Source organism: Macaca nemestrina, chromosome 9 (assembly GCF_043159975.1).
Source record: "Macaca nemestrina isolate mMacNem1 chromosome 9, mMacNem.hap1, whole genome shotgun sequence".
Classification (NCBI taxonomy): domain Eukaryota; kingdom Metazoa; phylum Chordata; class Mammalia; order Primates; family Cercopithecidae; genus Macaca; species Macaca nemestrina.
Genome location: NC_092133.1, coordinates 121,529,811 through 121,555,925, shown reverse-complemented (window position 1 = coordinate 121,555,925; position 26,115 = coordinate 121,529,811). Strand labels below are relative to the sequence as shown.

Genomic DNA, 26,115 nt, shown 5'->3' with positions numbered 1-26,115 from the left:
GTGTGAGAACCACTCAGGGGAGTCACATCAAGCACTGCTGACCAGGGACTACATTTATAAAAACATGACATCAACATATTACCCTCCCAATGTTTTATTTTTATTTCCTCTTTCTGTTTTCTCTCTCCTTTACCTGTTCTAGAGAATCCCATCAGAATACCTGTGGCCTTTTGCTGTCTAGCCTTCTTCATCAGATTGTGCTCCTTGAAGACAGGGACTTCTTACCTAGCACTGGGCTGGAGCAAAGAGTGCATACCATTGAAGTTTGAATAATAACATATGCATTTTCCATGGTTTTAAACTGTTTTTCTATTATTTATTTTTAAAATTATTTTTGTATATTAATTAAAAGTTGTTATATATTTACAGGGTACAAGTACAGATCTTTGTTTTTTGTTTTTTTGGGTTTTTTTTGAGACAGAGTCTGACTGTCGCCCAGGCTGGAGTGCAGTGGTGCAATCTCAGCTCACTGCAACCTCCGCCTCCTGGGGTCAAGCGATTCACCCACCTCAGCCTCTTGAGTAGCTGAGATTGCAGGTGCATGCCACCACGCCTGGCTAATTTTTGTATTTTTAGTAGAGATGGGGTTTCACCATGTTGACCAAGTTAGTCTTGAACTCCTGACCTCAGGTGATCTGCCCACTTCGGCCTCCCTAAGTTCTGGGATTACAGACAGGCATGAGCCAGTGCGCCTGGTCATGAGTACAGATTTCTTACATGCATACATCGCATAGTGGTGAAGTCTGGGCAGGTTTTTTTTTTTTTTTTAAGCAAAATGCAAAATTATAGGTAGAGTGAAACCACAACTATGGTTGCAAATGCTATATAAAGCAGGTGGAAAACAAATAAAATAACTTCTAGATTCAAAAAGCATTACTTTGTAAAGATGTAATTCCAATTATTTTAGTTATTTTTTACTTTACCAGGACACTCCAGACCCTCTTGTAGTTTTGAGTTACTCTGTTCAGCTTGGTCTCAGCTGTTAAAAGTCTGATGCTAAATTAGTGGTGGGGATGGGAGCTAAAATGACTTCAAATTTCCTCAGCCTATTGTTGTTCAAGGCTATAACCAAGTCTTTTTTTTTTTTTTTTTTTTCTTTCTCACTTTCCTTTTGTCTGGTCTCCACTTCTTGACTTTTTCTTACCATGTTTTGAAGCTGCTTTTTACTTGAGTCCTTTGAGAGCAGCCTTACCTCCCAGCTGATTGTAATTTCTTACTAAAGCCCTGTTAACTTCAGATCAATGACTTACTTGACTCACTTGACTTTTTAAAGAAGCCAGAATTATTTTGCCTTTAAAGCAAATGTATGTATTTATGTTAACCCTTAAGCGCTCAAACACTCAATCCATGTGTTAGGGTTAAACTAATTGCTCCGATGATTGGGTGGAGGGAAGCGAGATAGAAATGGTGAGAGTAAAAAAAAAAAAAAAAAAAAAAAGGGTGAAAGGGTGAGAGTAGGAAAAATGACATTTGTGTGTGTGTGAAAATAAAAATCACTCGAGACTTTTACATAGTAATATGCAAATTCTCCCTTTATGCTTTTCTCACTTCCACCTGCAATTGGAGATGTCAATCTCTCAGCTGAGAATGATAGCTCTAGTGAGTCACTGTTGCCTATGGAGGGATGTTGTCTCGCAGATGTGTCGGTGTAGAACAAAGCTTTTTGTGGTAGTGGCCTCCATGATGCCTGCCTCCTCTTATTCACATCCTTGTGTAGTCCCCTCCCCCATTGCACCAATGCACTATAGCAGAGGCAATGCTATGCCACGTCCAGGCTTAGATTATAAAAGACATTTCAGTCTTCTCTTTTGAATCACTCACTTTGGGGGAAGCCTCATCAAGAGCAGCCTATGTAGAGGCCCATAGGGTGCGGAACTAAAGATTCCCTTTAACCTTCCCACGAGTGTGCCTGGACACACATCCTCAATTGACTGCGGCCCCAGTTGACTTCTTGATTGTAGCCTAGTGATAGGTCTTGAGCCTGAACCTGGCAGCTAAGCCACTCCTAGATTCTTGACCTACAGAAACTATGAGATAATAAATGTTTGCTGTTTTAAGCTGCTAAATTTGGTGTGATGTTACATGGCAGTAGATAACTAAACCAGTTGTAAACAGCTGGGTTAGACCAAAACCTAAAGAAATTTTTCTTTTCTTTTTTTTTGAGACAGGGTCTTGCTCTGTTGCCTAGGCTGAGTACAGTGGCATGATCACACCTCACTGCAGCCTCTACCTCCTGGGCTCAAGCAATCCTCCCACTTCAGGCTCCTGAGTAGCTGAGACTACAGGCGTGTGCCACCATGTCCAGCTAATTTTTGATTTTTTTTTTTTTTTGAGACAGGGTCTCTATATGTTTCCCATGCTAGTCTTGAACCTCTGGATGCAAGCAGTCCTCCCACCTTGGCCTCCCAAAGTGCTGGGACTACAGGAGTGAGGCACTGTGCCTGGCCAACAGATTTCTTTTACTTTGGAAGTGCTATTGCCAAAATCATACTGGAGTTACCAGTAAGTAACCAGCTGTGGTAATTGCAGCAACATATTTGTTATTATAATTTTACCCAATCATGAAAAATTTGGTTGAATGGGATGAGGAATTATTATTAACATAACATTAATATCATATAAGTGGCAGCCAATTTTAAATGTAGGGTTTTTTTTTTTTTTTTTTTTTTTTTGAGACAGGGTCTTGCTCTTTTGCCCAGGCTGAAGTGAAGTGATATGATCTTGGCTCACAGAAACTTCTGCCTCCTGGGTTCAAGGGGTCCTTCCACCTCAGCCTCCCAAGTAGCTGGAACTATAGGTGCTTGCCACCATGCCTGGCTAATTTTTGTATTTTTTGTAGAGATGGGGTTTTGCTGTTGCCCAAGCTGGTTTTGAACCCCTGGCTTCAAGCAATCTGCCTGCCTCAGGTTCCCAAAGTGCTAGGATCCCAAAGTGGCGTGAGTCACTGTACCCAGGCAAAATGTAGGGTTTTTTTTGTTTTTGTTTTTGTTTTTAACCTGCTTTATTTCAAAAAGCCTTTGAAGTGATATAGCTGTATATTTTTATGGCAAAACCCAGCCCATCTTCAAACTGATAAATAGGGCCACCTAACTGCAAATAAATGATTAATTTATAACTTTCTTGTATTTTTTAATGAAACAAAATATAACTTTTGTAGGGCTTAGAAACAGTTAAAAGCAGTGTTTGAAAAAAATTAAAAAGCAATAAAGTTTAAAGAGATTAGAGTTCCAGAGGAGTTTTTTAATTAGTGTGCTGGATACTTATTTTTTTCTTTTTTCTTTTTGGAGAACCTCTTCATTTTGAATTCTTTTTATGAGTCCTCATGATCACTTGTTTGCTCAAATTCTGTCTCACATCTCCATTATGAGCTGAAAAATTATTCAAGTATCATGTTTAGAGTAATCCTTTCTTATGAGTCAACTTTTAGGTTTTTATTAATTTCTCAGAATTCTCTGAATTTTCTTATGTAACCACAATAGTGGTTTTTCCTCTGTGACCCCAAACATGACTTCAAAAATTAGGAGTAGAAAGAACATCACCTTTCCATGCCCAGAAAGCCCCGCACGGGCTGTTTTAGAGGCTGTAAGATTTAAGCCTGTGGTTGTAATGGGGTGGTTCAGGCTGCAGCAGGCCCACAGAGGGATGTGTTTTATATGGCCAGCACCATGTTGTCTCACACAGTGTTCTAAAAACAAAACGAAACAAAAAGGCCTGACAACATTAGGCCTATATCTATATTCCTACATGGCGACACTGGGCTGAAACTCAGAAACTGCTGCCCCTTGTAGATGGTACCTAGACTTTTGCACTTCACTACTGCTCTGCCGTTCCCTGACCTTATTTTTATTTTTATTTTTAAGCATCCTCTGGCTTCATTTATTTATTATAGTTACTTTCCCGGGCCCTGTGGGCATTTGCATTGACCACTTCTGATCTAAACAGACAACTAGCCATGACGTAATTGAGAGAGGTTGGAGGCACTGAGGCACTGTTAAAGCAAGATTACTTTTGTCTGATTTACCTAGTAACAACCATACTTATGCTATGCTAAGGGACATTCCTGTCTGCCCTCTTCCCTTCCAGTCAACATGGAGTCATTTCTAATGTTCCACTCATGCAGCTTTAGATTGTACTAATCTTATGAATGTTGTTGATCTTAAAAGTCCTCCTTTTAATTTACGTTCTCTTTTTGTTTTAAACTTAAACCTAAAGTCATACTGAGGTTTTTGATTATTCTAAGTTGAAGATTTTGATCCACTTAAATTGTAACACTTCTCGTGCCTGTTACTGACAGATCACCGCAAGCTTAGAAAACAAACAAACCAAAAACCCAGATTCCAAGAGCAGCACAGAATGAAATTCTTAAGAAAATGCAACTGTGTGAGAAGCAAAGTCTTGTCACCCCAAGTTTTTATATGTTATTACTGATCAAAAAATGGTATGCACATAACCCTCATAAATGTTGTTGGAAATAATTATGGAAAAACAGAGGGAGGCAGAGAAGTGTGAAAAGATGACACTTCCCTCTCCCTTGTCACAGTACCACAGAGGAGGCTGCCTCAGTTTCTTCACTCAAAATGAGCTATTCCTCAGCCAAATAAAACTAGTTATTCCTTTATTAAAAACAGCTGATCATCAAATTTGGCGACTGTACATTTTTGTCTACATATATGCAATAAACAACTTTAATTATTATTTGTGAATAATGAAGGTGCTATTGGATAGTTTCCTCTGACAGTTTGCATTAAAAAAAAAAAAAAAGTTTAGTTAAACTATGGTGGAAAACAGTGTGGCGATTCCTCAAGGATCTAGAACTAGAAATACCATTTGACCTAGCCATCCCATTACTGGGGATATATCCAAAGGATTATAAGGCATGCTGCTATAAAGACACATGCACACTTATGTTTATTGCGGCACTATTCACAATAGCAAAGACTTGGAATCAACCCAAATGTCCATCAGTGACAGATTGGATTAAGAAAATGTGGCACATATACACCATGGACTACTATGCAGCCATAAAAAAGGATGAGTTCATGTCCTTTGTAGGGACATGGATACAGCTGGAAACCATCATTCTCAGCAAACTATCGCAAGAACAGAAAACCAAATACCACATCTTCTCACTCATAGGTGGGAACTGAACAATGAGATCACTTGGACACAGGAAGGGGAACATCACACACTGGGTCCTATTGTGGGGAGGGGGGAGGGGGGAGGGATAGCAATAGGAGATATACCTAATGTAAATGACCAGTTAATGGGTGCAGCACACCAACATGGCACGTGTATACATATGTAACAAACCTGCACGTTGTGCACATGTACCCTAGAACTTAAAGTATATATATATAAAAAAAAGGTTAAAAGTAAATAACCCCTAATGTTTTAAGAATGTAATATTTTAACTTTAATAAGGGTATGAATTAAGGCAGCAGGGTAAGGGTGAAAAAGTAAATGAATATTATTTCTAGTATATACTATTAATTCTTTCAAGAAGAAGAATTATACACTCTTTTCATATAATTTATTTAAAAAAATAGTGATAGAGGCAGGATGAACTAGCCTGTTGGATGTGTGATATGTATGATGTGTATTATTTAGGTGTGCCTTATTAAAGAGGACATACATTCTACCATCTTTTAAAATAAAAAACTTTCAGCTGTATTAAAAAATAAGCTAAAAATTTTATATTTGTTTTTTCTTTGTAATAATGATGCTAGTACAGTTAGGCCCAGCAGTAGCTATATGTATGGGTGAGAGACATGCTTGTATTTATTTTTTAAAAAATCACATTGAAGAAAATTTGGCAAACAGAGAAAAAATATACTACCTATAGTACCATCAACCCAGTATAAATGCTGTTGGCATGTTGGTATAACATGTAGCCTTTTCTCTTTGCATTTTTAGACACAGTTATAACCACTTTTTAATCTTGTTTGTTATGTAACAGTATAGGATATGTCACATGTTATTGTATAATGGAAGATATAAACATTTTTTGAAGATTTACTTAAAATTTGAAATGAGGCAATGATATTTTCAGGGACTGAAGATAAATTTCTTGGCTGACTGCTTTTTTTGGCCAACCTTTTATGAGCATCTAAGTCAGTACACATCAATCTTTGATTTCATAAGTGTGATAATTGAACATCTAAAAACTCATTTCCACTTTTGAGCTTAAAATGAACTTCATGAGATTTCTCCTATGGGAAGTGATTTTTAGGTGTGTGAAGTTTTGTATGTGTTTTGGTTGCTGCTGGGTTTTTTTGAGTAGAAAATACAGAAAAAACTGGGCACAGTGGCTCATGCCTGTAATCCCAGCACTTTAGGAGACCGAGGCAGGTGGATCACGAGGTCAGGAGTTCAAGACCAGCCTGGCCAAGATGGCAAAACCCTGTCTCCACTAAAAATACAAAAAATTAGCTGGGCATGGTGGCAGGTGCCTGTAATCCCAGCTACTCAAGAGGCTGAGGCAGAGAATTGCTTGAACCCAGAAGGTGGAGGTTGCAGTGAGCCAAGATCGCACCACTGCATTCCAGCCTGGGCAACAGAGCAAGACTCCATCTCAAAAAAAAAAAAAAAAAAAAAAAAAAAGAAAGAAAGAAAGAAAGAAAATACAGAAAAAAAGAAAAGAGGAGAAGGAAGGAAGGTTGGAAGCACTTCCTGAAATGATACTTTTGTATACATTTTCCCTGAACACTCCACAGACCTGATTCCTGGCTGTGTTCTATACTTGTAGTGGCCTCTTCATGTATTCACTCTGAGCAGGATTTTCTAGAACAGAACAATGTTTTTATTCCCCTTCCCCAAGATCTAGCCAAGTGTGCAGCACATAGTAAGCACTTAACGAGCACTCAGTGAGTGAAAGAGGAGAGAAAACCATGTACAGACACCAAGCATAAGAGAGGAAGGAATTATATCAGGATGTTTTTAGCTGTAAGTTGTAGAATGTAAACTACAAGTGGCTTAAGCAATAAGGACATTTTTTAAATTCACATGACACGAAGTTCAGAGTAAGGGCAGTTCCAAAGCTGGTTTTGCAGCTGAACAGTGTCATGGAGTACCTGGATGTTTTTCATTTTTGTACTCAGCCATCCTCAGCATATTGGTGATTTCTTCCATTATAGTTGCAAGATGGATGTAGGAGTTCCAGATGTTATTTGCAGACATGACCATATCCAACAAAGAAGAGATGGTGTTTTCTGCTGTGTATCTCAGTTTTTACAGAGCTTTCACAGTTGCTTCCGGCTGACTTCTGCTTAGGTCTAGGATTTGCTCACAAGCCTCTGCCCTAGCTGACGATGGCTATTGGGTAGACGCCAACAGTGGCTGGCATAGAAACATCAGAGGAAACAATAATGGGAAAAAGAGTAGTGACAGAGGCAGAGTGAAATAGCCTGTTGGATGTGTAATATGTAGAGTCTACATTATTTAGGCCTATTGTATTATTTCCTGTATATACATTCACTGTCTGATATTTAATATTAACATATGTTTGAAGCTAGGAGAACAATACTTCTAAGCAAAAAGTGTGCTACTCAAGAGCAGTAGAACCATATACATTTGGGGATGTAAACTATATGAAATTGCAAGTACAAAATTGCTAGGCCCACTTTAGGTCCTTGGAAACTTCATTACCTTCATGGCAAATCTTTTTCCACTGCCATCCTTAGCCGTCCCCACATTTAACATTGCTACTCTGGAGAGAATAGAAAACTTGGGTAACAAGTTAGAAGAACAGAATTTGCTTTCTTATTAACATTATGTTATTCTAAGGAAGGAAGATATTGCACTCAAGAATTACTCAAGGAGCAAGTCAAATGAATGGGAATTATAAAGGTAGATAATAGATGTTTTTTAAAAAGCATCTTGAGTTTTTAATAGTACTTTTAAACAGTTGTAGTTTGCTACATATTCTTTACTCCTATAAACTGCGTATAAAAGTGAAAATATATCAAAACAAAATATTCAGCCCATTATATATATATTCCAGGTGTTCTTAAATAGGAATGTATAAATTATTACTGTATGACACCTGTATAATTTGGATTGAGTTGAATTCTTAAGCAGAATGTTAATTACCAGAAAATGAGTATTTTATTTAGAAATTATATGTAATATAACATTTTATATTTTTTTCCCATTTCCTTTGGATGGGGGTGGGGGTGTGGTGTGGGAAGAGAAATAGTGATCACCTATGTCACCTGCTGTCTTCATGGTCTTCAGTCTATTGCAGTAGCATCCCAGAGGCTGTTTCTGAGGAACCTGTTACATTGCTAGATTGATACTGCAGTCTGTTGGCTATTGTCTTCTTTTTTAAAAACAAAGCAAAACAAAGCATATTCCTCTCATCTACCTCTCGTTCTTGAGATTACTTAAGAACTTCCCATAGTATACTAGCTTTTACACCAAATTTTAAAAATTGAAAGATACCTTTGCCAATGAATGTAGTGTTAATTTGCAGAAGTGTGTCATTGGCATCGAGTTGAATGAGCCTGTCACTTAATAGCCCTCCATTAATACTTGTTTAATGAAAGAATGAATGAACTGTTTATACAATATTGGGACTTCTAAGATAATTATGATAATTTAAGGGAAGCAAATATTGGACACTAACCTGTATTTGCTAACATTTTCTTTTAGAAGATGTGATATTACCAATACTTTGAAAAATCAAACACTGTATTATCTTCAAATTAAATACTTTAAGTGATATGCTAAATAGAGCTCTTAGCTTGACAGTTAAGACATTTATATATAACTAAGGCACTACACATCTGGGAAAATAAGAACATATTTTGAAAGGAAGAGATTCCAGAAATGGGTGTCTGTGATTCAGTAAGAGGGGCCATGAATACAATGTGAGTAGTATCTGTAACTGCATGTGGTGCTTTATGCTTCTCAAACGGCAGTTTTTCCATGATATTATATGGGTCTGCTTGCCTGTCTCCCATTATCTGTAATTTAAAATGTGCTATTTTTGTAAGCTATTATTCTTGGACATACAAGTAAATCAACATGTATATTCAAAAGATATGTACTTGATTTCTGACAAGAGTAAGATAAATTTATTATTGTATCTAAACATTAACATTTATATACAAAAGTTTATTGATTAGTAGTAGATCTCATTTTTGAAAGTATTTTTACATGTACAATGAAAAGGCAGCTTTCTATTTTGTATGAAAGTTTTAAAAAATCTTTTAAAAGTACTACAAGATAAAAGGAATCTAAAAATTGACATTATTGGCACAAGATTCATGTTAATGTTTACTCACGTAAATAGCACAAAATATTGCCTAATTAGTGTGGTTGGTAAATTTTTGGTACTTAAATTTTCTCTGTTATTGTAAACCATGCATAAAATGCTTGTCTATTGAGAAGTGCAGAATTGTCAGAGCTTAAACAGCTGACATCTGCTTACTCTCTTAAAAAAAAAAAAAAAAAAAAAAAGAATAACAAGCCATTTCAGCCTAATCTACCTCAAATGTGTTCATGTAAATGGAGGTCCATCTATTGACCTGTATTCTTTTCAGCTCAGGATTGGTCCACATGGTTTATGAAACCAGGAAGCCTGATTTGAAATGCAGATGTCGAGAGAGTGAAGTACACCCTCCCCTTTTTTCTTTGCTGTATCTGTCAGGGTGAAAAATGGCTTGCACAAGGGTCAGTCACCCATACTCACTTAATTACTTTTCTTGGACCCACAGAACTGTCACAAGCTGTGGTGGATGCGGGAGCTGTTCCTCTTTTAGTACTCTGTATCCAGGAGCCAGAAATTGCTTTGAAAAGGATTGCTGCTTCCGCCCTCAGTGATATTGCAAAGCATTCTCCAGAGTTAGCACAGACAGTAGTGGATGCAGGAGCTGTTGCTCACTTAGCCCAGATGCTCCTGAACCCTGATGCTAAATTGAAGGTATTTCAAAATAAGGTTGAAAAGCATATCAGCCTTTTTATAATGTAAGAAAATGGAAATGCATACATGTGAATATTTTGCATCTAAAAATAATTAGTAAATTATCATTGAAAACAGATATGAATATATTATGTATTTGGTCTCTTAATATGTGAAAATAATACCATAAGGATTAGATAACAAAGATGTGATTGGGGAAACTATGTATAAGATCAGAAGTAACAACAGTGTTAACATTAATAATTAAAATACAGAATCACATAATGATTAAATCTTTGGTTTGGAAAAGATCTAAAGATTTTTTAACCCTCCACCATAATATTGTTTCTTATGGAAATTGCCATATTTATCTTAGCCTGTTTTATAGCTTTCTAAAATCTGATTTTTAGTCAACAGTCACCAATTATACTTTTATATTCTAATAGTTACACCCTATAATGTTTTAAAATTGTTAATGTTAACTAAGCAATGGAACATTCTTTGAAATTGTATCAGCATCATGTCAAAGATATTGTTCTGCTTGATGATTTTTGTACTAAATGATCACATTGCTCATAAATTAGCAATTTCAGTATTGCATAATTAAGAAATGGTATTCATCCAGAGGTCATGTTATTTAATCGTCTGTAATAGAGTTTCAAAATATTAAGAACTAATTTGGAAATTAGGAATTTTTAAAACTTGGGTATAAGACTAGAATGTGAATGTCTCAAGACTAAGAAGTCTTAGGTTGTTTAGGCATGTATATTTTTTTCCCTTTATAAAAGAATTTGAATATATATAAAACTGTTTAAATCTGAACTCTGTAGTGGATGCTATATAGTGTTTTGTTTTGGTTTTTTTTTGCTTCACAGCATCAGATCCTTTCAGCTCTCAGTCAGGTTTCGAAACATTCCGTGGATCTGGCAGAAATGGTTGTTGAAGCAGAGATTTTTCCAGTTGTACTTACCTGTCTGAAGGACAAGGATGAATACGTGAAGAAAAATGCTTCTACTTTAATTAGAGAGATTGCAAAACATACACCCGAGGTGAAAAGAAACTTCAAGCCACAATAATATGTAATAGTTTTAGTTTTTAAATAAAACATCAATTTGTTTATAGGGCCTAGGGGTTGTGGCACATGATCTAGATGGGTTGGGATTTCTTGTCTTCTGCACTGCTGATGTTTTGGACTGGGTAGTTCCTTGTTGTGGGGGGCTGGTCCTGCACATTGTAGGATGGATGTTTAGCAGGATCCCTGGCCTCTGCACACTAGATGCCAAAAGCACCCTTCCCCCACAAGTGGTGGCAATAAAAAATGTCTCCATACTTTGCCGTATGTTCCTCAGGGAGCAAAATTGCCACCGGTCGAGAACACTGGGTTATATTAGCTGAGTTTGAGCTTGAAATCTGTTTTTAGTCATTTCAAACTTTCCATTTCTAGATTGTGAGGACTATGGAACTTTGCCATCCTTCCCATTTTATGTCAGCTGGGAGTAGTGAGAACACTATTATAGCTCCAGGTTGGGAGAAATCACAAAGGTCCCCTGACCTACTGTTACCACTCCAGTAGCTGCTCTTACGTGGTGATTTCCTGCTCTGAGTTCTAGATGGGAAAGAAAGAGAGAAAGCAGGCCTGTATTGATTCTGAAGTATCTTTTTTCTGTGTATATTTTGACTAACCAATTTTTATTTCATTAAACTTTAAGTCCTCATTCTTTATTTCATCTAACATCTTTATTTGATTGAGATTTTTCAAAATTAAAGTGCACTCAGCTAGTAATCATTACTAGCAAGGGAGAAATAATTAGGTTAGAATATTTCAAGTCTGACATTGTCTTTCAGCATTCAGTGATTAATCTGCTTCATACTCACCCATTGTGATTGGGGGTTTCAGTAGTTAGTTATGAACTAGCCCTAGGCTTAGAGTCTAGGTGAGGAATTTTGACATCCATTATAATTGGGATAAAAGTTGTGCCATTGATGCATGAAAAATTGAACCACAGAATAAAGCTTCTCACAGTGAGTGTATTTGTGCATTTGAACTAGCATGATTAGTGTACTTGTATATTTCTTTAATAAATATAATAATTTCACTAAAGGATAATTCAATTTCACCAGTTGGTTTTAGGTACTAAATAGAGTGTGGCAATATTAAACTGATTTAAAGACCATTGTACGGTCCTGGTGATCTAACTCTTGTTCCCATCTCTTAGCTTTCACAGCTGGTAGTTAACGCAGGAGGGGTTGCTGCCGTGATTGACTGCATTGGGTCCTGCAAAGGGAACACACGGCTGCCTGGCATCATGATGCTTGGTTACGTAGCAGCTCATTCTGAGAACCTAGCAATGGCGGTCATCATTTCTAAGGTTTGTTCTTGCTTCATTTTCCTCTAGTTGCAGTAAGAAATTCTAAGAGAGAACCACAGATTAATGTTCTCCCACAGAATGCAAGATATAACTGACTGGAGCAAAAAACTTTTGATTGTTTCAATGCTTATTAGCAAGTTTTATTAGCAAGGTTATGGGAAGTTTAAAGTTTTACTCAGTGTTTCTGAGTAAACAGAATATCAACTTTTTTGAGCATTAGTATTATCTATATTTAAATATTATTTGTGCCTTGAAGGATTAATTGTACATATCTACAAACATGTAAATCTTACCTTGGTTAGAAACACCTATTTGTAAATGCCATGCCCAGTAGTCATTTTCAGTATTCTGGGAGGTCTATATACCCCTCCATTTCCTGCCACCTGAGTAGGAGATGACAATGGCTTGGACATCCCTTTTTATCCACTTTCTCTTCTTCAGCTTTTACGAACTATTTCTCTTCTTAGATTTAGGCAATTCAGAGCACGTGTCAGATAGCAGTGTTTTTGTTTCCATGCTCTAGGGATTTTGCTTTATCTCAGTTCACAACTTTGTAAGAACCCCTCATCTAGTGCAGCCCTGGCACATAGTAGGTGCTTATGAAATGTGTGCTAATGAATAAATATTTATCTCTGGACGAATGCTTCAAAGCCTGTGTGCTTACAGTGTGTGTGGTGACCCTCTGGGCCGTGGGTTTCTTATCAGCATAGAAAACCTGCTGCTGTATGTTAAACAGAAATGTGGATTTTTTTTTATCCCTTATTAATCCTCAGAATAAAAAGGAGCCTCAGATCTTTATTTTCTACCTATTTCATGGTAATTCTTTGCTTTACTCCCTTTTATCCTGCTCTTTTCCTTTTGTTCTTCTATTACCACAGACTGTGATAGTGACTAGAGCAATGGTGGTGCTTTCTGAAGGGTCACAGTAAGGATGTTACTAGGATTTTGATCCTTGGTTCTTTTGTGGATAGTCATGAAGCTTATGCATGGGAAGAATGATGAAAGAAGAAGCAATTGCTGTTGCTTCCCATATGTCTTCCTGAAACTAACCAGGAAGCTCTCCCCTTCTTTGGTTTAAGGTTACTGCTGGCCTTTCCCACCTGGTTTGTTTTTCAGATAGAGATCAAGGTGTTGCTTGCTGAAACTCCAGCAGTTTCAGGCAAGCCACATAGTATGGTAGCACTCTCTCCTTTTCCTGTGTGGTATTATAAAGACTAGCAATAATACCTTACATTTAAATAGTAATTTTAAAGCAAATTTTCATTCCTTATCTTATTTGTTATTCATAACAACTGAGGCCAAAAAGTCAGAGCTTTGGGGATGGAGTAGAGGCACTGTCTCCTTTTCCTCCTGCTTCTTCAGTCTTGTTACATCCTGGACATGTGGACTTTCTGGAAAGTTGCTTCATTCTGGAGACAGGTCTGACCTTTAATATTGGCAGACATACATTTTTAGTTGTAGGAAAGAAGCCAATGAAGAAATATAGCTGATCTCTTCAGGAAATTGGTCTTAATAACCAAATTAAAAAGCAAAGAATAAAAGTATATATGATGATTCTGGCCTTTGCCATGGTAGCATAACCATGGGATCTTTTTTTGTGGTACTAAATTTAAGGTGATTACCATAATCTCAAATTAGTGAGCAAATCACACCTATACAGAATTTGGAATTAGAATTTGATTTTTTAAAATTGTTCCTTGGGTATACAAAATGTAATATATTTGAGGCTCTTTAGTTAATTCTGTTTTTATTATTTAGATAAAGTTGAAGCCTAAGATGCGAAATGTAAGCATGAGCTGTGTAACAAAAGTAATCATTGTTGTTTTGACATTCAATCATGTTAAAGTGGAAAGAACTATAATTTAAAAGTTGGCCATAATTGATGGAAAATTATTTATGTACTGTTTCAGGAAAGGTGTTAGTGAATATATGCCGTTGACAAGGTACTTAGATAGGATTCTTACTGATTTATTTTATTCTCAGGCTTATTATATCAGGTTTATTATATTTGGTGAAAAGAATTTCTTTGAAGATTCTAAATTAACTTTTTAACAAAGGAAAATAAAAGATTTTAAAATTCTAAACATTTTTAGTTTGTCACAGTAAAATCTGGCTTTGCGTATTTCCTAGTCTGTGATATCTGTTGTTTGGTTAAATACCTCTCTATTTGGGGGATAAAAGCTAGTAGAGAAATTCTTGGTTTAGTTGAATTGTTACAGATAATTAAGGTAATTTAGTTCTAGTCATTTTATTGACTTAAGAAATGACAGCCCCTGTGATGTGCTCATTTATTGAACCGTTTAAGAAAAAAAGGATCAAGGCCGAAATGATTTCTTCTCATGTTTGAGAGACATGGAAGACTCTTTAATCCTGCTGTAGATTCATAACACTTGCTCTTTTGATCCACGCTGCAGGGTGTACCCCAGTTGTCAGTCTGCTTGTCAGAAGAACCAGAAGATCATATTAAGGCTGCAGCTGCTTGGGCCTTAGGACAGATCGGAAGACACACTCCTGAACACGCACGGGCTGTTGCAGTCACAAATACTTTGCCAGTTCTGCTTTCTTTGTACATGTCAACAGAAAGTTCTGAGGATCTCCAAGTAAAAGTAAGTGCTTAATTCTGTTTTATGAAGATTTGGGCTCATTTAAAAAATATGTCATTTAAAATCTCTTTGTTTTCATCATGGACAATATTGTTTTTATGAGTCAAGAAATACAAATTTATCAGAATTGACTTCACTCTTCTTTGAAAATGAGTTATCCTGTCTCTAAAAATCAGTGATATATTTTAGAGAAAGTTCTCTGTGGGTACAAAGTTGTTTGTAAAATGAATGGTTATTGCATTCTACATTCCTTTTGACTTATGAAGTAGAAATTGAAGAATAATAGAATTTTTTAGTTTGAATTTGCAAGAGAGACCTCTAGTTCATTTTACTTTTAAAAGTGGAATCCAAAAGAATTTAAGGTACCTTTCAAATGTATCATATGACTAGTCAGCAGGTATTTTTGAACCTGTAATTTGCCTCTTTAATTCCAAGGCCACCTGACCTTTTAATTATATGTCTTGTATTTGTTTCTTTAAAAAATTGTCTGTAAGACTCACTAAATTAAATATTTTTAAATCATGCATTTTAAAAGGCAGATTTTCTGAAATATTACTGACTACTAAAATGATTCACAAAACATGAATATGAAGAAGGATGGATTGTTTAATGATTTTAGAATTTAAAAAAAAGAAATAAAATGTTTTCCAGCATAGTTCCTATTAGGAAAACATGTATGTTTTTGAAAGCAGCTTGTAAAATTGACTTGGATTGAGGGAAGTTCACAGAAAAGACAATAATTTAACAGTAAATTAAATTATATTTACATTTTAATTAAAACAGTAAACTAACAAATAGGAAAACAATTTGGTGAAACTTTAGATGGCATAATGAGATGGGAAGTTTACTTGAACTATACACTTAAGGGACTCTGAAAGTTATGTATAGCAAATTATCTATTTGACTTGTAAATTTTATAAAAGCAAATTTATGTGTATTTGGTCATGTTTGCATATTATTTCTTTACTAATTCCTTGAGGGAAATTGGTTTATAAGATTTAACAATTTTTTCTCAGTTTTTATAAGGCTTTCTAGACCAACAATAATTTAATAGATTTAGAACTTCCCTCATATGTCTGTCACATGTGTATTCTTTGGCAATGCTTGGTAAAGAGAGAAAGATTGACAATATAAAGTCTTTTCTAGTTTAGCAGGTCTCTTTAACTTTCTGATGAGAAACCAAAACTCTATTCCCAGCTTTGAGTTGTCCAAGCACAGCTGATATACATGTATACATGTATATAATGTTAGTCTACAGATGTAGTTCTCTTTTGGCTTTGTATTTCTTTAACCCATTATCACTGTTGTTTTTCTGCTCTTCCTTTCCTTCTCCTCTTCCGTCCTCTCCTGCCACCCTCCTGAGTTTCCTCTTAAGGTTTGGAAATAAAGTAAAGGGATATATGAGCTAGAGCATTAATCATTAATAGTGGACTCAGTAGTAATTTCAGCTTGAGAAGCCCTTGCAAATAGTCCCTTAGGCGAGAGTATGTACTTTTTATATGCTACTACCTTATATAACTTGCTTTTTAATAAATTATTATGATACTATATTGTATGCATATCGTTGGAGAAAAATAAATTTGAAAAGTTCACTTTTTGAAGTAAGATAAATATCATTTTGTTTAACAAGTGGTATTTTTAGGTTAACTAATAGAAATTAACTTCCTTCTGCCTATATTTAGTACAGTATTACTGTCAGGAAATACACTTAGTGGTAAGTTAAAAAGTTACCAATCATTATTCCATCAATAATCTTTTAAAGGCTTCAGGCCCATCCAAATATTTTATTATTGTAGAGATTTGGTCATTCTTTTTTCTTTCCCCACGGTCTCTTGAATTCTATCAGCTGTTATTTTAAAGGGTGTAGAATAAACGTCCATTCAAGCCTGTTCAATTTGACACCATCTCAGTAGGGAAAAGTGTATCCAAGAGTGTCAAGAACTGTCTAATGGTATTTCTCATTTGTTACTCTATGGCAGCTTTCAAATTATAAGCCCATGTTGAAGTTCATTTTGTCCCAAAGGCATGTCAGCTTCTGTAAGCATTCTCTAATTGGTTTCCATGCAGGAGAACCAACGAGCAGTTTTTTGGAATTTCTCTTATGTTTTCTTTGGAGAAATAACTATTCAGAAGACCCTTTGCTCATTTTAAATTGGGTTACTTATCTTTTTATTATTGAATTGTAAGAGTTCTTTGTATATTCTGGGTATAAGTTCTTATAAAATGTATGATTTGCAAATACTTTCTCACATTCTATAGATTTTCTTACTATTTGCTCCCATGTTATTCCAAATCTCTTAATAAAAATGGAGAATAATTTTTTTTCTAATAAGCTTATCTACATGTTTTGAAAATTTTCATTCAAATATATCTTTATTTGTTTGGATTTAGAGGCATCGTATTGAAATTTGGCATTGAATCAGCTCATTCTAGTTATAAAACCATGTTTAAGATAGTTATTTAATTATTGTGTTCTTATGGTAATAGTCGTTCCTCCTTCATTTTTTAGCAGCGTTATTGAGCTATAGTTCACATCCCTTACCTTTATCCATTTAGAGTGTCCCATTTAATGGTTTTGGGTATATTTACAGAATTGCGAAACCACCACCACTATCTAATTTTAGAATATTTTTATTCCCCACAAAAGAAATGCTACACATTAGTTGTGATTCTGTATCCCCTCTGCCTAGCCCCAGGCAACCATTAATTTACTGTCTCTATGGATTTTCCTCTTTTGGACATGTCATTTAATGGAGTCATACAACATATATAACCTTTTTAGAGATAGGGTTTCTTTCTGTTGCAGACTGGAGTGCAGTGGCATAATCATAACTCATTGCAGCCTTGAACTCATGGGCCCAAGTGATCCTCCTGCCTTAGGCCCCCAAGTAGCTAAGACTACAAGTGTGTACTGCCACATCTGGCTAATTAATTTTTTCTTTTTTTGGAGAGACAGGGTATCACTGTGTTGCCCAGGCTGGTCTTAAACTCCTGGCCTCAAACAGTCCCTCCCTTGGCCTCCCAAAGCACTGGGATAAGAGGTGTGAGCCACCACACCTAGCCATGTGCCTGGCTTCTTTACTACTTAGTTGAAGTTTCACAGTTCGTCCATGTTGTGGCATATATCAGTATTTTGTTCCTTTCCATTGCCAATACAATATTCTGTTGTATTAACATGTCACATTTTGTTTATCCATTTACCAGCTGATGGATGTTGGATTATTTCTACTCTTGACTATTATAAGTAATGCTGTTATGAACATTATTGTAACAAGTTTTCATGTGGATATGTGTTTTCATTTCTCTTGGGTATTTACCCAGGGATGAAATTGCTGGGTCAATGGATAACTCTGTTTAACATCTGGAGAAACTGCCCAACTGTTTTCCAGTGTACTACCAGTAAGGTAGTACATCTTTGCCAACTCTTGTTATTATCTTTATTTTTGATTGTAGCCATCCTAGTGGGTTTGAATTGGTATCTCATTGTGGTTTTGATTTGCATTTGTCAAATGGCTAATGATGTTGAAAATCTTTTCATATGCTTATTGGCTGTTCATACATCTTCTTTAGAGAGATGTCTATTCAGACCCTTTGCTCATTTTAAACTGTGTTATTTATCTTTTTATTATTGAGTTATAAGAGTTCTTTGTATATTCTGGATGCAAGATCTTATCAGATGTATGATTTACAAGTATTTTCTCACATTCTATGGGTTGTCTTATTTTCTTGATGATATTGTCTGCAGCACAAAAGTTTTAAATTTTAATTAAATTCAGTTGATCGATTTTTGTTGTTGTTGCATATGCTTTTTGTGTTGTATCTAAGAAGGCTTTGTCTAACCAAAGGTCATAAAGATTTACTCCTATGTTCCTCTTCATTTTAATAGCTGTTACTCTTTGGACCACAATGCTTTCAGAATAAAAATAACTTTCTGAAAAGAATTTTTTAAAAATTTTAAGAGTTTTTCAAGATAATTGTATTAGCCTGTTCTCACACTGCTGTAAATAACTACCTGAGACTGCGTAATTGATAAAGAAAAGAAGTTTAATTGACTCACAGTTCTGTATGTTGTACAGGAAGCGTGGCTGGGAGGCTTCATGAAACTTACAATCATGGCAGAAGGCAAAGGGGAAATAAGAATGTCTTCACATCATGGAGCAGGAGAGAGGGAGTGAAGGTGGAGGTGCTACACACTTTTAAACAAGCAGATCTCATGAGAACTCTGATATGGTTTGGCTCTGTGTCCCCACCCAAATCTCATTTTGAATTGTACTCCCATAATTCCCATGTGTTGTGGGAGGGACCCAGTGGGAGATAATTTGAATCATGGGGATGGTTTCCCCCATACTGTTCTTGTGGTAGGGATTAAGTCTCATGATATCTGACGGTTTTATCAGGGGTTTCCACTGTTGCATCTTTCTCATTTTCTCTTGCCACTGCCATGTAAGAAGTGCCTTTTGTCTCCTGCCATGATTCTGAGGCCTCCCCAGCCATGTGGAACTGTAACTCCAGTTAAACCTCTTTTTCTTCCCCATGTCGGGTATGTCTTTATCAGCTGCATGAAAAAAGACTAATACAAACTCTACCATGAGACAGCACTAGCGGGAGGGTGCTAAAGCATCAGAAGCCACCCCCATGATCCAATCACCACCCACCAGGCCCCAACACAGAGAGCAGGCCATACTATTGATAAGGTTTACTTTCTAACACTGGGAGCAAGCCACATCAATAATCCATTAAGGAAAGCAACAATGAGTAATTTTTGATATTCTTCCAATTTTCAGTGAAAAGCAGTTTAAATTGTGTTGGTTTCCCATAGTATTGTCAATTTTATTTTTGTTAATTGCTATTTTTATGTGTAGTGTTAAGAGGTAAAAAATAGTGTTGTTATGTGGTTTTTCCAATAGCCCGAATCGGGGAGGATGCAGTCAGTTTTTAGAAATGATAGAAAAATGAATGAATTTAGAACGGTAGATGCTATGCTAGTTAATAAGGAAACCAGGCTCAAACCCTCAGAATGCCCTCAATATATAGCTCAGGATTCCTTCTCTGACATCATCATATATTGTGTCTAAGGATAAACATTAACTACTAAATGCAGTGACAATTAGCAAAATTTATAATCTGTTATTCATTAGTCCAAGGTAAGATATTACTTGATTTACTGAGTTAGGTAAATAGAAGAGGTTTTTTTTGTTGCTGCTGTTTTTGTTTTTGAGACAGAGTCTCGCTCTGTCACCCAGGCTGGAGTACAGTGGTGCAATCTTGGCTCACTGAAACCTCCGCCTTCTGGGTTCACGCCATTCTTCTGCCTCAGCCTCCCAAGTAGCTGGGGCTACAGGTGCCCGCCACCATGCCTGGCTAATTTTTTGTATTTTTAGTAGAGACGGGGTTTCACCATGTTAGCCAGGATGGTCTCGATCTCCTGACCTCGTGATTCGCCCGCCTCGGCCTCCCAAAGTGCTGGGAATAGACGTGAGCCACCGCACCTGGCTGGGAGAGCTTTTTGGCCCCATAAAATTTCTGTATAATTCATAGTATGGAGTTGTAAGAGCTATTTTATTTTGCTCACAGCCATAAACAACCAATCATAATGAGTATCTTCTAGAAGATAACGAATCTTAAAACCAACATGTGACATGATCTTGTATGTAGAAAATCCTAAGGAATTCACAGACACAGACACACACACACGTGCACACACACACACAAATCATAGAACTAATAAGAGTTCAACAAAGTCATGGGATACAAGATCAATATACAAAAATCAATTGTATTTTCTTTTTTGAGATGGTCTCACTGTGTTGCCCAGGCTGGGCTGCTGCCCAGGCTGGAGTGCACTGGTGCAATCTCAGCTTACTGCAACCTCCACCTCCCAGGTTCAAGTGATTCTTGTGCCTCAGCCTCCTGAGTAGTTGGGATTACAGGCATGTACCACCATGCCTGCTAATTTTTTTGGTATGTTTAGTGGAAACAGGGTTTTGCCATGTTGGCCAGGCTGGTCTTGAACTCCTGAGCTCAAATGATCCACCTGCCTTGGCCCCCCAAAGTGGATGGGATTACAGGCGTGAGCCACTGCTGCTGGCCTCTCAATTTTATTTTCATATACAGGTAACAAAAAATTCAAATATGAAATTAAGAAAATAATTTTATTCATAATAACATCAAGAATTAAATACATACAAATTAACACAAGTTTAAGACTAGTACCCTGAAAACTATAAAACATAACTTAAAAAATAAATTATGAGACATTCCATGTTCATGAACTGGAAGATTCAATATTGTTAAACTGGCGATACTCTAAACTGATCTATATATTTAACATAATATCTATCAAAATCCTAGCTGGCTTTTTTATCCCCCCAGAAATTGAGAAGCTTATCTGAAAATTCATGTGGAAATGAAAAGAACCCAGACTAGCAAAACAATCTTGAAAAAGAAGAACTTAACACTGCCCAATTTCAAAATGTACCACAAAGCTTATAGTAATCAAGATAATGTGGTACTTGCTTACAGAAAGACATATGTATCAATGGAATTGAATTGAGAATCTGAAATAAACCCTTTTTATCATCTGATTTTTCATAAAGATGCCAAGGCAATTTAATGTGGAAAGAATAGTCTTTTCAACAAAAGTGCTGGGACAATTGTATTCTCAAGTAAAAATATTAATTTGGACCCCTATCTCATACCATATACCAGAGTTATCTCAAAATGGATCATAGATCTAAATATAAATGTTAAGTCTATAATCTCTTAGAAGAAACCTAGGAATAAATTTGTGTGACCTCAGGTTAGGCAATTATTTTTTAGATATTTTACCTAAACACAAGTGATTTTAAAAATTGATAAATTATATTTCATTGAAATAAAAAAAAACTCTTATGCTTCAAAAGACACCATTAAGCCTGGGCACATGACTTATGCCCATAATCCCAACACTTTGGAGGACAAGGCAAGAGGATCACTTGAGGTGAGGCGTTTTGAGACCAGCATGGGCAACATAGTGAGACTCTATCTCTACAAAAAAACAACAAAACTAGCAGAGTGTGGTGGTGCATCCCTGGAGTCCCAGCTACTTGGGAGGCTAAGGCAGGAGGATTACTTGAGCCCAAGAATTTGAGGCTGCAGTGAGCTATGACCCTGACACTGCACTGCAGCCCGGGTAACAAAGTGAGATCCTGTCTTTAAAAAAGAAAAAGTTAACATTAAGAAAATGAAAAGACAAGCCACACAAACTTGGAGAAAACATTTGCAATTCAAGAAAGGAGTTTAAGTCTTTTTTTTTTTTTTTTTGAGACAGAGTCTCAGCCTCCTGAGTAGCTGGGACTATAGGCACCCACCACCATACCGGGCTAATTTTTGTATTTTTAGTAGAGACAGGGTTTCACCATGTTGGCCAGGCTGGTCTCGAACTCCTGACCTCAGGTGATCCACCTCCCTTGGCCTCCCAAACTGCTGGGATTCCAGGCCTGAGCCACCGTGCCCGGCTGAGTTTAAGTCTTTTTAACAACTTTATTGAGATATAATTTACATACCATAAATTCACTCATTTTAGGTACACAATTAAATGATTTTTAGTAACTTTACAGAATTGTGCAACCATCTTCACAATCAAATTTCAGAATATTTTCATCATCCCAGAAGGAAGCCTCATGCCCATTTGTAGTCACTCCCTCTTCCTCCTCTCAATTATACCTACCAGCTCCAGACAACTATAATCTACTTTCTGTCTTTCTAAATTTGACTTTTCTGGACAATCCATATAAATGAAATTATGCAGTATGTGAACTTTTGTGCCTGGTATCTTTCACTACGGGTAACATTTGTGAGGTTCGTTCATGTTGTTGCGTGTGTCAGCACTTCATTCCTTTTCATTGTCAAATAGACATGTAAACAAAGTCTTAAGTAACTAGGATTTCTATCATGCTGGATAATACAGCTGATTATGAATTGTGATATACATTTCTATCTAGAAGAATGTAATCATAAGCTGATTATATTTCTTCCACATGAAAGATAGTAAAGCTCAGTGAATTTCTAGGGTCATCAGACTCTTTTCTACAGTTCTTGATTAATAACTTAATAACACATCAACTTAGAACTACTAGAATAAGGGTGTCTTTATTGTACAGTGTATGTGATTTCTGCTACACTGTTCAAGGACGTTTTCACTGATAACATGAAGTTAAATTTGTTAGCTTGCTAAGATTACCATGATTTAAGATAGTTCCCAAGTATATTGGGAATTTAGAGTTTAATTCCAACTTACATTATACTACTTGTGGGAAAAAGCTGAGCTGCATATTTTACATTCCTTGTTTTATTTAATCTAATTTGTAAAACAGTGTTTGAGGATAAATGTGTCAAGCAATAAGAGGCTGTGCAAGACTACTTAGCCTGGGTCTCCAGGAAACCTTAAATTCAAGAGATTCTTTACTAATAACAAACCTGTGATAAAGTTTTGCTGAATCGATTTATCAATTAAAAAGTTCATGATGTGAAAATCACAATGCTCCTTGACATTTCAAGAGCATTGCAAAATACTCAGCAGCAAAACAATATGGTGATCTCAGAAGACCAGGTTGGGTAAGGCCTCAGAGAAAAAATAGGTGAAGAGAAAAACCATAAGGGAGCACTGAAGCACAAAACCTCAGTCAAGCAGATGTGGAATTCTAGTGGAAAATAGCTGGAGACAAACCCAACTGTGAAGCTTTCCAACTGAAGGGGACAGCCTTTAAGACAAAGAAAATGAACCACAACTAGCCATGGCCTGAGGGCTGGCTGCCATGATGTGCAGCAGCCCCATCAGGGCCCTTCTCCACTTGTGGCAAGGGTCAGCACCACATGATGTCACCTTGAAATACGGAGTGCAGGAGGGGGTAGAAATGGTACATATGGTACGTATTCTTCTGCTTGTGGGTGATACACTCCCTACTGTTGAGAAGATCTTTTCTCTGCAGTTGAGTAGATCCTATCTGTTTTGCTTCTGTGAATGGGGAAATGTCTACCCACGAGCTATAGCAGCACCTCTGCAAATGCTCATTGAATAATGCACACTGTAGCCATTTTGACTGCCTATGTATAAGCCATGAAATCATGGACAATATAGAAAGCCTGTAATGACATTCTTCAAAAAACTAAATGATTTTCTTGTACTTGTTGACAAGTAGAAATGGGATGTATTAGTTATCTGTTTCCTGTATACAAATTTTTACTCTAATATAGTACATATTAATTTATAGTCTGTAACTTTGCGCTTTATAATTTTAATTTTCTTCTAGGCATTTTAAGAGCTCAGTAATACACTTTACATTTTAAGGCTTAACACAAAGACAACTTGTAGGATATTCTATGATAAAACCAATCAAAGCAGGAGTTTTTTTTTTTTTTGACAGCAATTTAAAAAAATGAAACAACTGCAGCTTAGACCAGGAAGTTGATTTTATTTTCAAATTCCTGTAATGTGAGACTTGAATTCTTGCCAAGGTTTCATTGATTACTTACTTATATATACATTCTGCTTTGTATTTCAAGAGTAAAAAAGCCATAAAGAGTATCCTGCAAAAATGCACTTACTTACCAGCCCTTGAACCATTTCTATATGATGCTCCTCCCAATATTCTGAAGCATGTGGTTGGACAGTTCAGTAAGGTAAGAAATGCCAGCCTCTAAGGGGAGGAAGAAAATCAAAATGATTTGTTAACTTATTATTATTATTTTTTTCTGTTGGGTCAGTAGCTTTTTCTGTAAGACGGGGTCATGGTTTTACTGCTTAACTCTCACCAATCTGTATGGACAGGGAAGTTACCTTAACAAAATTCACATGTAAATAAAACATTTCTTCATCCTCACATTTTCCTCAAAGCCTCTACTGTCTTTTTAACTGTTCCCAGAAAATAAAAATCTCATAATATAGATAATTTATATTGGTAAGTGACTTTTAGTAATCTTTCTAGTGTCTTTCATCTCACTCACCTGGGAGTACTGCAAAGATCATAAAGAGAAAAGGAAAAAGGTTTCTGAGCCACTGAAACATCTTTCACAAAGTTCATGTGCTTTACTGGAGATGTTCTCAGACAGTCATTTGGAGCATATTGACTTATTTTATGAACAATTTTAACAAATATAGCTGTCATATTTCTTAGATTGTTGCAGATTAAATGATAGTAAATGGTAGTAAGGTAGAAAGGTCAAGCTGCTAGAAGTGGGCACAGCCAGCAGAGCTGATTACCAATAGCAAAGGATAAAAGAGAATGACTCTATTACCACAGACACTGACAGTCAGGATGGTGACCCTAAGCTGTCAAGAGCTGGCTAAATTATGCTCAGTGAATTTGGCTTAGGAAAATGGGGTCTGTGCGAGTAGTAGCCCATGGTGGTTATGAGCTCAGGTTCTGAACTGGAGTACCTGGAGTTCCCACTTACCAGCTCTATAATTCTTTAACAAAATATTGACCTCTCTAAACCTTAGTTTGGTTACCCATAAAATGTAAATAATTAGAGTACTTATTTCATAGGGTCATTGTAAAGAGTAAATGAGATATTATCGTATGTTAAGCATTTAGCTCAATCCCAGGCACATATTAAACACTCAAAAGAACAAAAACAACCAAAGAGTTGTATTTAAGAAATAAAATGTGCAAGTAGGTCAGGCTAATTTAAAAGATTAAAAAAAAAAATGAATGGGGGGTGGCAAATTCATTTGAATAGTCAGTTATAATGCTATATAAATGAGAAATTACTATTCATATACTATGTTTCTACAAATAATGAACAAAAACTATGTATTGTTATAACTTTTAAAGTAGTCCCTGCAAATAAGTTTGTCTAGTTTTAGGTCTTCATCTGAAAGATAGAGTCTGCTAACAGCCTTCAGTTCTCTCAACTCTGTTCATGATCTCCAACAGTATAACTGGCCCTCAAGTGCCAGAGCCACGGGAAAGTAGAAGTTTCACATTGCTGAAGCCACTCACCCAGGCAGGATACAGTTCTGTGTATCAAACACCTATGTCCTTTCTTCCTCCTTCCAAGAAAATAACCTCCCCCTCTTAGTTATATGGGATGTGGGAGATATAATGGCATGCCCTCTTGACAAACCAACTAAATAACCAAATAATGCAGAGAAAAGACTAAATTACCGCAAGGGAAATTGATCAGTTTCTTTCTTTCTTTCTTTCTTTCTTTCTTTCTTTCTTTCTTTCTTTCTTTCTTTCTTTCTTTCTTTCTTTCTTTC

General features: G+C 36.3%; 1 protein-coding gene across 4 annotated transcripts in view; it reads left to right on the top strand.

The window, feature by feature from the left end:
• LOC105480042 (sperm associated antigen 6) overlaps positions 1–26,115 on the top strand; it is a 65,763-nt gene that overhangs the window by 31,849 nt on the left and 7,799 nt on the right. For 3 of the 4 annotated variants that reach the window (XM_011738481.2, XM_011738479.2, XM_011738480.3), the window contains exons 5-9: positions 9,717–9,922; positions 10,777–10,950; positions 12,118–12,270; positions 14,685–14,876; positions 24,417–24,533. In XM_011738481.2, the coding sequence (XP_011736783.1) occupies positions 9,717–9,922; positions 10,777–10,950; positions 12,118–12,270; positions 14,685–14,876; positions 24,417–24,533 (842 nt within the window). The remainder of the gene's footprint in view (positions 1–9,716; positions 9,923–10,776; positions 10,951–12,117; positions 12,271–14,684; positions 14,877–24,416; positions 24,534–26,115) is intronic. The other variant, XM_071070393.1, reaches the window with a different exon arrangement.